Source organism: Chaetodon trifascialis, chromosome 3 (genome assembly GCF_039877785.1).
Source record: "Chaetodon trifascialis isolate fChaTrf1 chromosome 3, fChaTrf1.hap1, whole genome shotgun sequence".
Taxonomy (NCBI): Eukaryota; Metazoa; Chordata; class Actinopteri; order Chaetodontiformes; family Chaetodontidae; genus Chaetodon; species Chaetodon trifascialis.
In genome coordinates this window covers 5666722-5681855 of record NC_092058.1, presented here as the reverse complement: position 1 = coordinate 5681855, position 15134 = coordinate 5666722, and the positions used below count along the sequence as shown (strand labels likewise).

Here is a 15134-nt window from a genome sequence, read left to right as displayed (position 1 = left end):
GCGCACGCGCGCACGCACGCACAGGTGGACGCAGCACTCGGTTTCAGTAAAACAAACTTCAGTAAAACAATGTAAAAATACTCAAGTAAAAGTAAAAAAGCAAAAGTTCAGCACTGAAAATCAAAACAGAAAGTACTGAATTAAAAAAGCTCTTTTCTTTATGAAGTCTGGTGTTTGTGTTCTTTGACAGCTGGTTCAAACTTTAATTTAATACTGTGAAAACAAGAACCACAAAATACAACAACCTGTTTATTTACTCATTCAGTCCAACTTCCTTAAACGTCTCCCATCTTTTGGATGAGACGAAGATCTCATTAGTCTCAGTCCAGTCCAGATCTCAGGGAAATTCCCCCAAATATGGCCGATTATTTCTATCAGTGACAATAACAACATACTCACCAAGTTCATAGCTGAGATCTGGGGTCACACTGAGAGCTATGAAAAGAAGTCTGACAGGTCAAGAAACACGAGGAGTCACATGTTCAGACAACAGGCTTCAGTCAGAACTATGAAAATAAAACACAAGGCAGAAAAACAGCAGCAGCTTTCTCCACTTAAACACAGAATTTTTTTTTCTCTTTCCCAAAGAGGTTTTATTATCATATTGTAACAGGCAGCCTTCATACAAACATGATCTTACTGGTTATAATGGTTTAGTCACACTGGTTAGTTAACAGCAGGTAGTTGAATAAGTGAGCAGCGGAGCTGTCGGTCACATGATGCTGTGGATCAATCACTTTATAACATTTAGGTTTAGTCCACACGTACGCAGGTATTTTTCAAAACTGATCACAGTGAGCAGCTGTGAAGCAAAGCATTGTGGGAAGTTCAGTTGTTTATCAGGATAAGACAGGAAACATTTTCTCCTCTCTTTTCTCTCTTTTTCAAATGGCTCATTTTCATTGCACTGATGGTTTGATTGACAGCAGCTTTTACAGATTTAGGCAGAATTTCCCCTTTACCTGATGACATCACAGCACCATGTGACTACGCAGCCAGGTACTGTCACTGACAACCGAGGCACCTTCTAACACTTTAAACCACAAGTGTGAAAACAAAATCTCTGTTCAACCAGAACAGACAGAAAACATGTTTTTGGCAACGAATCTGAAAATAAACTAGGAGGACATCATCATAATCTATAGGATGTGTTGTAGTTTGGCATCAAATCAAGATAATATTTAACAGCACACAAAGAAAATCTGAACTCATGGTGCATTCAAGTGCTTGGTTTCCATGGTCAAAATGAACAGGAGTGATTTTTTTCTCCAACAGATGAATTAATCAAAGTTTGACCAAATATTGCAGGTCAGTTCATTTTCTAAAAAAAATCCAAAAAGTAGATCAATTGAAGGTTTTAATTGCAGAGAGCTTTTCCTCTGTACTTTCTGGGAAACTGAGTTGAGCTTTTTGTCAATAGAGAAAAATCTCTTCACATCCAACAGATTCAAAATGTCTCTGAAAACTCCTGATATCTGAGAAATGAAGTCCCTCATGGGCTCCCGTAGGAGGTCTGTGAGAGGGGATGGTTTCTGTTATCTTGGAGAGAAAACTGTAACAAATTCCAAACAATCAAATACTGTTGGCAGCACAGAAGCAGACAGAAAATAAAAACTGATACGTTTGACAAATTCATTTTCACCCACTGAAGGTTTTCCCAGAGCTTCCAACCACATCTCAGCCAATCAGCAGACGGAGTTCGTTCAGGCGCCATCATTAAGTATTAAACTAGTATAGGTCGTATATGAGGGTGAGTCATAGCCTCCTCCTCTGTTCAGAAACGGATGTGAACATCCTCCTTGAGCTTTTGTCTGATGACCTCTGACCTCCCCCCAGTCGAACTGGTTTGGTGTTTCTGGTGTTCAGTCTATAGAAGGTCTTCACCATTTCACTGATGTAATAATGTTCAATACAGCTCTCACGTGATGTCATGATGATGTCATACACAACTCCAGGACAGCAAAGATCTTCAGGTGTCACATGATGACAGCTGAGGTTAGAATTATGATCTGCAGAGACGCTTGCAGAGGACTCTGCAGATCGAGACAGCAAAGGGTGTTCTGGGTCGACACACACCTTCCAAATGTCGACAACGTACACTGCAGACCTGCTGCCCAGCAAGCCGATTGGTTGATCAAACATCCTGTTGGGAAGTTATCTCAGTATTTTCTTTGAATTTGGACGTAGTAACACTTCAGGACAGTACTCACAGAAACTGAATTCTGCCCATCCATTGATTTATTTCCTGATTTTTTTACATTACGATCTGCTAAACACGATGTATGAGTATAAATGACAGCAGTGTGCATTTTCTTACCTCCAGCTAGGAGAAGTATAATTTCAATTTGAGCTCCGTTTGCTGATCAGCACCTTGAGATGTGGTTGGACTGCATTTCTAAACACTTTTATTCATTCAAAGTGCTTCATAATTGCAGTTGTAATCTACAAAAACTAAAAAGAGAGTATTTTAAGACACAGACTGTTCCCAAACATAAAGAATGAAGGTCTTTGCTGAAGTTAAAACAAAATTCAATGCTACAAATAATATGCAATACAAATATTTCACTTTAATGAAGTGGACCCTGAAAAAAGCTGAAGATGTCCTTAAAACAAACAAAAAAACAGAAGAAGTTGGTTTTAAGTGTTTGCAGATGAAGTGTTGGCAATAACTTTTATCAGCAGTGGAATTTAATAGTATTAAATGTGGCGTTGCTGCAGTAAATATGAGTTTTGACACAGTTTGACGGGGTGTGTGTCCATGCGTTTGTGTGTGTGTGTGTGTGTGTGTGTGTGTGTGTGTGTTTTCAGGTTGGTCCAGTATCCCAGGTAGGAGGATCCATGTTAATCAGGAATTAGTCTTTGGTACAGAAACAGACGTTCAGTCAGACTCTCAGTGTGCTGCTGCTCACGGTTACGACTTCCAGGTACTCACATCACGAGACAACTGAAGACGGTGGTTGTGTTCTTAAAGTTTAACAGTGAGTTCAGACTGAACGTGAAGTCATTTCACTGTAACTGCAGCTAGACAGCAACATATCGACTGTATTTATGTAACAACTCAGTCTGATCTTGACACTTGGTTTCTGTAATTTCCCTCCTCTCACGTCTGTACGTCCAGGAGGCAGATTCCTAAAGCCCCGGCTGCAGTGCAGTTTTGTCTTTACCTCAGCCTTATTTTAGGAAACACTGCTTAAACTCTGTGCCAGGAGCCAAGATGGCGGCATCAACAAACCACTGAGAGTCGTGACAGAACAGTCTGGAAACATTCAGGCTAAAGCAGCTGAGGCGGCGTGCTAAGGTCCCACAGGCTAACCTAAAGACTGCGGTAAGGCTAAAGGCTCATAGTAAGGCTACAAAAGTAAAGCTATGATATAAAATATATATAATGCCATTCATGATAGAATTTTCCAGCATTTAGAGCAAAAAGCTAAGTGCAAAGTATCAATACCTGATCAATACAGCTGATCAGAGCCACACACACACAGAGCTGGTCCTGAAAGCGGTCACCATAGTAACATGGATAGTGTTGGTTACAGTGCAGTTCCTCTAATGTCCACAAGATGCTGCAGGGATAAAACTCTGACTGTTGAAGTCAATGGGAAAACATCTGACTTCTTCCTGTGGTCGATGCAGTTTTTACACCACAAATCCCTGACCCTTTTCTGTTACTATGGCAACGACAATGGAGACATAGCGTGGAGCCAAAAATGGCCGACACTTCTCCTTTGTGCGTGATTCTGACTTAGCCTACTTTTGGGGATGCATTTCAGACTGAAAACCAGTTAATTGGGGACTGCTTGTCCATTTGAAAAGCCTTGTTCTCAACTGGAAAAAAGAAAGATTTGGGGGTCAGTGGTCAAGTTTAGAGCAAGGATATGAATGTCAGTCTATGCAGTGTCCCCAAAAGTGAACCAAGTCAAAATGCGTGTGTGTGTGGGTGTGTGTGGGGGGGCTCTGTGATTGTTAAAATCATGTTTGTAAACATGTGATCTGCATAGTTAGTGTGGAAGTAGCAGAAGGAATCAATAATCAATCATCTATACTGCATCGTCGCTGACATTCCACACATCGAGGAGAAGAATACGAAAACAAAGTGATTACAAAAAAGGGAATGGTTGCCCATGGCATTCTGATTGGCTGACAGCTAAGTGCTGCCTTGTGATTGGCTAAGAGTCCATGCAACACATCAGGTTGGTCCCTGAAGGGTGGTCGACTTTGTGGGTGGAGCTTGAGCGTAGGGGCATGGTTTGATAATAGCATGGAAAGAGGGTGGGCTTTCATCTTTATGGGTGGGTCTGGGGAGTGTGCAGGAGTGGTTTAGGCCTTCTGGGGGGGAGGTTTAGGATTTGGGGGCAGCTGCTGGTTTACATGGTTCAAGGCCTCTCATTTTGAAGTAAGAAACCAGCTGGGTGGGAACCTCAGCGAGGACAGACTGAGCCAGAGCCGACATGGGAGCCTGCAGAGAGAGAGAAAGATGTGAGGCGAGTAAAGTCACAACAAGACATTTATGTCCATGAGGACCGTGGATTTTGTCCCCCATCACTTACACTGACAGGACGTTAGAAACAGATCTGTCCAAAGCCGGTATGAACAGGAGGAAAGACTACAGCACGCAGAGCGTTTCCATGCTCATATGAACATGTGACTGTTCATTTTAGGACAGACAAAATTGGGCCTCTGTCCTTCAAGCCCTGTCTAACAGGTTGGCAGCTGCTGCATCCCAGACCTGCATGGACCTACTCAGTCCTCAAAGGAAGACTTTTTCCCTTCTCCTCTGATGTTTGACTCTCACAGAAGAGTTCATGCAGCAAACAGGCAAACAGGAGGCGCATACAAATCCGTGAATCAAAAGAATGTGACATGCAAAAATGCACAGCTATCTGTTATCTATGCAGCACATGCACACACACACTTACATCTTTGAACTGTCTGAATGGGACAAACTGGACAATGTCTCTGGCGACGGCCTCCCCCACTGTCGACCTCAGCACACCGTTGTCTCCATCCAGAAGCTCCATGGCCTTAAAGTCAGCTGGTCCCACCCCCACGATGATGATTGACAGCGGCAGCCGTGATGCCCGAACAATGGCGTCCCGGGTCTGGTCGAAGTCAGTAATCTCACCGTCAGTGAGGATGAGGAGGACGCAGTATTGCTGCAGAGAGAGACAGACATAGGTGTCAGTGTGAGTGTGTGTTTTGGGTGAATATGTTTGTGTGTTTTCATGTGTGAGTCCTCACAGAGGCGCTGTTGCTCTGTGCGCTGGAGGCGGCGATGGAAGCAACATGATTGATGATGGGAGAGAAGTTTGTAGGTCCAGAGAGTCTCAGCTGAGGCAGCACCATCCTGTAGGCTTCAACGACGCCCTGAACACCTGAGAGACAGACGGGAAGCAGTTTTACGAAGATGAAAATATCTATCTGGATGTCCCAGTTTGAGTCAGTGTGATCTGACTGTAGACTGTAGACCATCAAATGAAATAAAAGACTCATTCACGTCACCACACAGCCGTCACAGATATGATCTGACTTTAAGTTGATGTTATGTTTTTTCTGTCCTTCTAGCTGCATACACATTGATACATCAGTATTGACAATCTAATATAATATATAGAAATATGTTAGTGTGTGTGTGTGTGTGTGTGTGCGCGCACGCATACCTTGGCAGTAGGGATTAGTGGGGTTGAAGTTGAGTGCAAACTCATGGTGCGCAGCCTGCAAGATCAATGACACAACAGTTCAACAGACCTGACAATGTACAAGCTGTACTCTGATTGGCTGTTTTGAAAAACTTGTCATTTTAATATTAAGATTTTCTAAAGGGTCATTTAGTCCAAGTAAATCACAAAATGACAAAATGAATTTACGCTGCAGCCTCTGGGCGGGGCTAAAAATAATGTCATACTTGTGTAAAGCTGTGTTGTGATTGGTTGGTTAGAGAGCCTACCTGGTAGTCTGGAGGCAGTTTGGCTCCAAAACCGAATGCTGGGAAGAGTTTATCACTGAAACAAGAAACACAAAATAACCACGGTTAGGGAGGGAGTGAGGGGAGTTTGGCATTTAAGGTGTATGTGTATAGTTTCGGTTGCAGGGTGAATGGTTTGGGTAGTAGGATATAGGGTTTAGGGTGTATATTGTAGGGTTTCGGGTGTAGGATGTAGAGTTTAGGGTGTAGATTGTAGGGTTTAGGGTGTAGGGTTTAGGGTGTAGATTGTAGGCTTTAGGGTGTAGATTGTAGGCTTTAGGGTGTAGGATATAGGGTTTAGGGTGTATATTGTAGGGTTTCGGGTGTAGGATGTAGAGTTTAGGGTGTAGATTGTAGGGTTTAGGGTGTAGGATGTAGGGTTTAGGGTGAACATTGTAGGGTGTAGGGTTTAGGATGTATGTTACAAGGTTTAGGGTGTAGGATTTAGGGTTTAGGATGTAGATTGTAAGGTTTAGGGTATAGGATGCAGGGTTTAGGGTGTATGATACAAGGTTTAGGGTGTAGGATTTAGGGTTTAGGAAATAGGGTGTAGAAACAGTTTATTTTGAAGGACATTGAGTTTAGGGTACAGCGTTTAGGGTATACGGTTGTAAAGTTTAGCATCTGGGTTTTAGAATGTAGGGTTGAGTGTGGAAACTAGGGTTTATCTGATAGGATTCAGAGCACAGGGTGTAGGTTTTAGGTTGGAGGTAGTGGTATTTAGAGTGTAGAAACTACAGTTTAGTTTACAGAGGTCAGATACAGGGTGTGGGGTTCAGGGTTAACGGTGTAGGGTATGTGTCTGTATGGTTTAGGGTTTGGTACATATTTTCAAGGTGCAGTTTGCAGGTGTGTGTTGTGTGTGAGTGTGTACTAACGTGTCATAGTCCTGGACCACCTGACCCACGGACCACAGAGCAGACAGGTACTGGTTCAACCCATCTGGACTCATGTAGTGGAGAGAGTTGGGCGAGCGAGGATCACCATTAGAGCCAGTGAAGTCTATCCCCACCTACAGTATCCATAAAACATTCATTCATAAATCCCACCTACTGATTCAGTCATTCGTTATTGAAATACATTGTTTAAATGTTCATCTAATAAAAGAGTTTCTAAAATGTGTTTTATCAGTTCAGAGGTTTATGATTCAAAACTGAAAGGTTGCTATGAACAGCCTGCAGATTGATGGAATAAAATAAAGCATCTAAAATGTGTTTGTGTTCATTGTTGTTGACTTACGGTGAAGTTGATCTGGCAGCCTCCCATCACGTAGTCCAGGAAAGTGTGTTGAGTCACCAGCTGCAAAGACACAGAAGCACAAGGACACAGTCAAAGAATCACTCATGCATCGGCATATCAAAAAAATACACTTCAGGTTGCGGTTATACACAATTTGTTTCGGTGAAAGATGTCCAGTGTACAAATTATACAATGTATAAAAACAGCACATTCATGGGTGCGTTTGTGCCCTAAGCAGTGTCTGCAGGTTACCAAGTTTCCTTTGAGGAACAGCGGCTGGTTTGAGGCTACAGACGGTAAAGATTGATCAAAGGAGTTCTTTGAATTGAATTGAATTGAATCTGTTCTCAGGCCGACAAGAACTTCTACTTTCCAGCTTCATGGTTCATTAAGCAGCAACTCCCAGCAGGGAACTATGGGTAATGTGGTCTCTACCTTGCAGTTCTTCACAGAGACGACTCCAGAGTTCTTGTAGCTCTTCTTCTTCTTCTGTTTCTCGGGGTGGATGCAGTCAAACTCCACCTGGGGGAAAAAATGTCAGTTTATTGAATTACTGGCCTCTGACCAGCCAACAGACAGAGGTCAAATGTGTCATCATCAATGAGCTCACCTGTGAGCCATGTCCGGCTTTCTGCAGCTCAGAGACTTTGGTGGTGAATGAACCAATCAGATCATGAGACCCATCACTGTCATGATCAGAGCAATCCACCTGCAGGAGGAGAAGATTTTATGTGACTGTTCTTATGACTGAAGGTGGACTCTGATTGGTTGTTTTGAATAAAGGTGGATTCTGATTGGTGGAACCTTCAAAGGTCTGTCCAGGTCGCTGCTGCAGAACGTCTGTAGAGGAACAGTAAACTTCTTCCAGCTGGGATTCAGATTGTTCTTCACCACCTGCGCGCACACACACACACACAAATTAACTGCTGACAATTGTATTTGTGTCTGAAATCTGTGTGCATTAATGTATCAACTCCATAGTGTGTGTGTGTGTGTGTGTGTGTGTGTGTGTGTGTGTGTGTGTGTGTGTGTGTGTGTACCTCTGTTCTGTGGACCAGCTGCCACTTTCCATCATCTCCTTTTTTGAAAAACTCCAGGAACGGATCAGACTTCCCAAACGTGTCCTGAACAGAGAAAAAAACCACATGCTGACATCTCATCACACATTTACAAGTAATTTTAATACACACATTTGTGCACTTGTCCGGTTTACAGAATTTTCTCTGCAATGAGCTGAGTGAGCAGGTTTCTAATCATCTTTTTACAAGTACACATGTGCTCGACAAAGACTTCCGCTGCACAGATGTTTATTACTGATGACAGGTTTGTAGCACTTAGCGAGCAGCTAATCTCCATATTGCGAGCTGAAGTCTCTGTTTCTCTTTGGTTTACTTACTTCACTAAAGCAAACATCAGTGATTCTGGATAACACTTGTGAGCAAACACCAACTCTATCACTCACACAGAGTAAGAGATGCTTCCAAAATAAGGTCTGTGGCGGGGCAGAGATCTGTTACTCATCCACAGCTTTTATAGGTGGATTTACAGCAACCAGGCGGTGACAGCTAAGAAAGGCCAAACTTGGTGATTTATGAAGAGCTGGTGCAACACAGTCTTCTTCAGGAGAACTTAAGAGGATGAAGAACAAAATAAGAAGGAAGACCATGAGGAAAAGTGGGCAGATGAGGAGGAGCAGTTACCTTCTTGTCAAGGCCTTTAGCCTCCAGCTCCAACACAATGGCTCTGTTATCCTTGATCTCCTCTGCTGTGACCTACACACACACACACACACACACACACACACACACACACACACACACACACACACACACACACACACACACTAACTCTTTACTTGCCAGTCATAATCTTTTTGATCATCACAGAAGAAGACTCTCCATGGACACAATCTAATACGACATTTAGCTAAATAATAATGATCGCACGCACGCACACACACACACACACACACACACACACACACACACACACACACACACACACACACACACACACACACACTGTACATACAGTGAGGGTTCCTTTCCCTGCAGGTTTGCCTTTCTTCAGCTGCAGAGGTCTGGTCACAGCTTTACTGGACACTATCTGAAAAACACACAGAGGTCAGTCTTCAGCTGAATCCATGATTCCCATCCTGTATCAGCACTGCAGTGACAGCAGCAACCGTGAAGAGAAACCCATTAAAACACACTGCATACGATTCAGACACAGTTTGTCCAGCAGGGGGAGGTGTGGACCTCAGAGCACTCTGTGGACCTGAGAAACTTTTCTGCTTCTCAGTAACAACTCTGTGATTAAACTACTTTATTTTGGGTCACTTCTAGAAATCATGGTTATGATTTTATGTAAAAACTGAATATAAAATCATGAATCATTATCAGTTTTTCTCTTCACACTTTCTATCTGCCTCCAACCTGCAGCATCAGTCTAAGTGGGTTTCAAACAGTTACTGTTATACAAACAGCCTCTTCCATCATGCTGCATTCACAAAATGATAACTTTAATGTTCAGGAACAGCCGGTCCAGCCAATGAGCTGAGAGCAGACATTCCAGAGGGTCATAGCTCCATACAACCTCCAGAGGGCGCTAACATTCCACTGCACATCTCACATTAGAAACACTGCAGGATTACTGTCTGCATACTGAAGAGCTGAAACAAGTAAATCAATCTGCAGCAACTACATTGAATATCAGTTGATCCTTTCAGTCATTTGTCAAAAGTGCCAAATGTTCTCTGACACCATTTTATGGACTTAGCAAGAATTTATCTATGATTTCAGAAAATTATTAGGAGTTAATTTAGAATGAAATTAGTTGCAAATTGAACATAATGATTGAATCTGTAAAACAAATGTTTTCACTGATGGTTGGACAAGGTTTACAAAACAGATTAGCTTCTTTCAGCTCATTTAATGTGGAAGTTTACCCATCTGAACCAGACCCAGTGGAAAACACATTTCTATGGACTCTGGTACAGGTTGGTTTGGTTTGTACCTGTCCCAGTGTTAGCTCCACCCCTCCAAGGAAGTCATCATCGCTGAGGTCAGAGGTGGAGTTGTCGATATCGTAGACCGCCAGCTTCAGATTCTGAACAGTCTCAAAGTGATAATCCAGTCTAAGGCGCTGACTGAAAGACGGACTGGAGGTGTTGTTCAAACGCTCAGTACGACCCAGCTGACAGACAGACAGACGGGGGGGGGATGAGTCATTTATTTCACATAAAAATCACAAAATAAAATAAAACAAAGACTTGCGTATCCTGGAGGGTGACTGCCATGTTACCTCGGTCCATTTGTCTCCTCCTGAGCTCTGCAGTAGCACGCAAAGGGGATCAGACTTTGAGCCGACATCTTTATCCAGCAGGTCAGCGCATGAGACGCTCAGCTCCACCTTAGAGACACAGTCCGCCATCTGAGGGGGGACAAGGAGAGACAGAGTCAGTGTACAGTTCAGAGCCGAGACACAGCTTGTAGCTCTGCTCAGGGAAAACTACATTCAACAGCGAGAAACACAACTACAGCCAGCACGAACCACCATTCACTACCACATCTGTCCACCAAGTCCACGTCCTCCAAGTCAGGTGGAGCCAGAGGATGAAAGCCAAAACTAAAAGTCGATTCGAAACCGATTAGTCGATCGAGACAAAATTGAGCAACTATTCTGATGAATCAGTTTAGTCAAGCAACATTATTATTAAAAGATAACATTTCCTAGTTCCAGATTCTCAGTTGCAAGTATTTGCTGCTCAACACTGAATCCAGTTTCTTTATGACTCTTCAGACTTTAGAGAAACAATGTCCGTTAGAAACTGCCTATAGCGAGGTACAAAGTGTGATGACAGGTTCTCCACGATGATCCACTTATTCTTCTACATTAAATGTAGTTTACTTCAAGGTGAGTCTGTTGAGATAACACTGTATGACTGCATAGAGGTATCTTTGCCTCATGCAAAGGAGACTGCCGGTCCTCAAACAGACACTGAAGCCACAGCTGAAGCCTCTCATCATCAGGAGGTTATAAACTGGGGCTGATGAATGAACGCTCAGGAGGACGTGAGGACAGTCATTGCTCTTACTCCTAAATACTCCAATTGTGGAAGTCTCAACCACAGAATTTGATTGATAATTAACTTTTACAAGTATACAGCATCATCCGAAGTGTCCTTGATCAGTATCTGACAAAGTAATTATGTTTTTGACTCGAACCACACCTGACATAAGCACAACCATTAATGGATTCACCTAAACACAGAGAGTTTCAATGACACACCCAAACCCAAACTTCCTATTCTCTTCCCAAAACTCTACGCCGATCCCACCGGTACACCCGACTGTTTACATTACACGTTGAAGCTGTTCGGTGACTGTTTTCTCCTCACATTGAATGAACTGAGGGAGCAGCACCTGAAGGCAACACCAGCATGACAGCGAAAAAAGACTCAGCCAGTTAACTAATCCAGTACAGAACACACACCAGGTCTCTCTCTCTCTCTCTCTCTCTCTCTCTCTCTCTCTCTCTCTCTCTCTCACACACACACACACACACACACACACACACACACACACACACACACACACACACACACACACACACACGTCATTATGTCAATACAAACTTTTGTAAATCATTTTATCAGAGCAGACATATTTTATCTTCTTCAGACCACAGGAACAAACAGCAGGGCGGAGCTGAACTACTCACGATCAGAAACAGGAAACGACACCTTCTGGCTGAGCGTAAACACACCTAAGAGAGCACCAATGATTACTTGATCACTCTGTTCGACTAATATCAACCACAGCAGAAGTTTGTGTAGTTGCCGTAACGTTAACTGAGACGGTAGCAGCCTCTAATCTCCGTCCAGGAGGTTTAGCTAACAGGGTGCGGCACACGATTAGCGTGCGCTCTGATTGGACAGGCAGGTCCACAACCACGTCCTCATTGAACAAGAAGACTGTCAGTTACGCCCCCTGGACCAGGGGCGTCGTTTTTGTAGCTTATGCAAAAGATAGCAGCAACAACATACTTCCGACCACACTCCTTCAGAATAAAAGCAGCATCATTACAAATCCGCCCCTTCCAGCAGGACTGGCTGTAATCAACTTACATAACAGCAATTGCTTTGATCATTGATACACAAAATGTCATATATTGGTAGACAACCAGCCTTAGATATCAGTATGGCAACATCTGTCATCAGCTTCTAAATTAAGTTACAAGATGACCGAGCCACAATAAGGCCAAAACTCCAGCAACACTGGCAAAATAAAAACAAAACAAAAAAAAGATTAATTGTACGCTGTCTAATTTAGAAACTGCTCTGGCTTGATGGTTGTCTATTAAGTGCAGTCTTTGCATGTAGAAACATGTAAAAATAATATCATTACTTTGACCAAACAAAACCTTCTCTCAAGTTTCTCCCTCAAACTGCTCGCGAGTGGAGCTTTGGTTAACAGTTTTTTATTTGTGTGTGTCAAAACACTGTTTTCAAACTCAAGAATGATCTTCCACACTCTGACTCATGACTGGTTAAGAAGTACATTTCTGTGCTTTTACGTTGAAGGGCAAACACTCAAGCCGGAAGTACTGCTGTTGAAGCAAAAAGCGCTTAAGGCCTGTGATGAGTCAGATAATGAGCTGCTGTGAAAACAGAAAATCTTAGAGGTTTAGGTGAGTAACAGTAAGAACCAAAGTGAAACAAAAAAAGTGAGCACAGCACGAGGCAGCCTCCTCACATAGAACAATGAAGGTTCTCATCTGCTTCATCCTCTGCTGTGGAACCACAGTGGAGTCAGACAAAGCAGCAGCCCATCGCAGCAGAAACGAGAAACAGAACAGGAGAGACCAAAACACAGAAAAACAGAGTCCTGGGAAGGAAAAGGGTGTAATACACAGAACTGTAGGATTGTTTAAAACCATATAAAACACACACACACACACACACACACACACACACACACACACACACACACGCGCACACACACAGCCAAACACACACTGAGCACCTGCCTCACCCATCTTTTCCACCATCACATCGTCCTCCCCGGAAAAACTGCTTCTATCCTTCAATAAACTCTTAAACTGCTCAACCCTCCACTGTCTCCATCTTTACCGCTCAGGCTGTGTCCGAGCTTTGCTCAAAAGCCTCAGAACTTTATTTTAGTGGAGATTTTTAAGAGTTTGGGGGTCTGAATAACATCATACTAGAACCACCATAGTCCACTGACTGAATTCTTCTAAGTTTATGACTCTAGTCTATATTTATCATGTAGTGTGAAAATAAATTAAACAAAACTTTACCAGTTATCAAATAATCTACTTCCTCAAACAGCAAAAGGTGAAACACACAAAGCAAACACACCTGTCAGGAACAGGAACAGGATTTATGACCCAAACAACTGGTCTGAACTGAGATGCTGCATAAACTGAAGCTATGGAGAGTTACATAAATCTATTACTTTTTAAAATGTGCTTGGAAATAATCAAACAAACTATACAATCACAAAGATGTGCATCTCCAGTGAACAGTGCTGAAAAAAACTATCCCTTGATGCCATCATCTACCATCTACAGGATACCATCTGCTATCTGAACACCGCAGCACACAGGCTACCATCGACATGCCAGCATCTGTTATCCAAACACCAACATCAACACACAGTACCACCATCTTAAAGCTACCATTAACCATCGACAGGCCACTGTGATCTATTATCTGAAGGCCACCATCCATCGTCTAGACTCCATCTGCAAGCAACCAGATATCATTAAATGCCATTGCATGGCACCTAAACACAACCATCTACAGGCTAATGTAAACCATTGACTGACTGCCCTGAACATCTACAATCAATTCCAAAACAGTTGGGACACTGTGCAAAATGCAAATGGAAACAAAATGCAATCATTTACAGACCGTATTTACTGACAACAGCTTTCCAAAGTGTTCCTGAGTCCATGCAGTAATGTCCTTTATCCAATCATGTATTCAAAGTGGTGAACCTCGCTCCATCCTCACTTGTGAACGACTGAGCCTTTCCAGGACGCCCCTTTCATACCCAATCATGATACTATCACCTGTTACCAATGTACCTGTTTACCTGTGGAATGTTCCAAACAGGTGTTTTTGGAGTATTCCACATCTTTCCCAGTCTTTAGTTTCTCCTGTCCCAACATGTTTGAAACATGTTACTGTGTCAAATTCAGAATAAGCAAATATTTACAAAAATCAATGAAGCTGATGAGGTCAAACAAATATATTGTCTTTGTACTGTTTTCAATGAGTTTATGTTTAAAATGAATAATAAATTATCTCATTCTGTTTCATTTATGTTTTGCACAGCATACCAACATTTTTGGTATTAGGGTTGTATAGTGTCCCATGCACCAAGTAACATCTACAGGCTGCCAACTCCCCTTTTTTCTGAAAACAATGCTTATCCTCTGTGGTGATTCAAGGCGAATCTAAGATTGTTGATGAAGATGGTGTTCAAGTTCTAATGGGATGTTAACAGGCCTTTCATACAGTGTTTTGAAGAGAGCATCTTTGTGTCTGTCACTCACCTGCAAGTCCTGCCTTTGTCTGTCTATTCATCAGTCGGAGGGGGGAACCTCAGGTGATTGACAGCTCAGTGTCAGTCATTCATCGATAACGTTACCTCTGTCCCACACTCACCCACCCACACAGACTCACATCCTTAACAGAAGCCCAGTCTGTCATCAGGATTTGTCTTTTATTCCAATGGATTTTTCCTTCCGTCCACACAACAGATCACACACAGACAATCATCTACCAACAACAATTTGTCTATATAATATTTCGCTTAGGTTTATTAAGGCCTGTTTATCCATTTCTATCACACATACTTCAAAACTGCATGCACAACCAGGTGAACATCGTCATCAGTGTACC

The 15134-nt window shown here is 42.7% G+C and overlaps 1 protein-coding gene across 2 annotated transcripts; it reads right to left on the bottom strand.

Annotated features, from left to right (window-relative positions):
- Positions 1–581: 581 nt before the first annotated feature.
- Positions 582–12118, bottom strand: cpne1 (copine I). 2 transcript variants are annotated; one of them, XM_070958295.1, is made up of 16 exons: positions 11924–12118; positions 10505–10633; positions 10217–10396; positions 9233–9307; positions 8902–8973; positions 8242–8325; positions 8006–8095; positions 7812–7910; positions 7637–7723; positions 7202–7261; positions 6841–6974; positions 5945–5999; positions 5658–5712; positions 5239–5372; positions 4917–5153; positions 582–4456 (listed from the first exon to the last, which is right to left on the bottom strand). In XM_070958295.1, exons 2-16 carry the CDS (start codon positions 10631–10633, stop codon positions 4340–4342), a joined length of 1608 nt encoding a protein of 535 aa, XP_070814396.1. In that variant the 5' UTR covers positions 11924–12118; the 3' UTR covers positions 582–4339. The 2 variants fall into 2 exon arrangements, with proteins under 2 accessions (XP_070814396.1, XP_070814395.1); XM_070958294.1 differs by having other exon boundaries at positions 11991–12054.
- Between the last annotated feature and the right edge of the window lie 3016 nt (positions 12119–15134).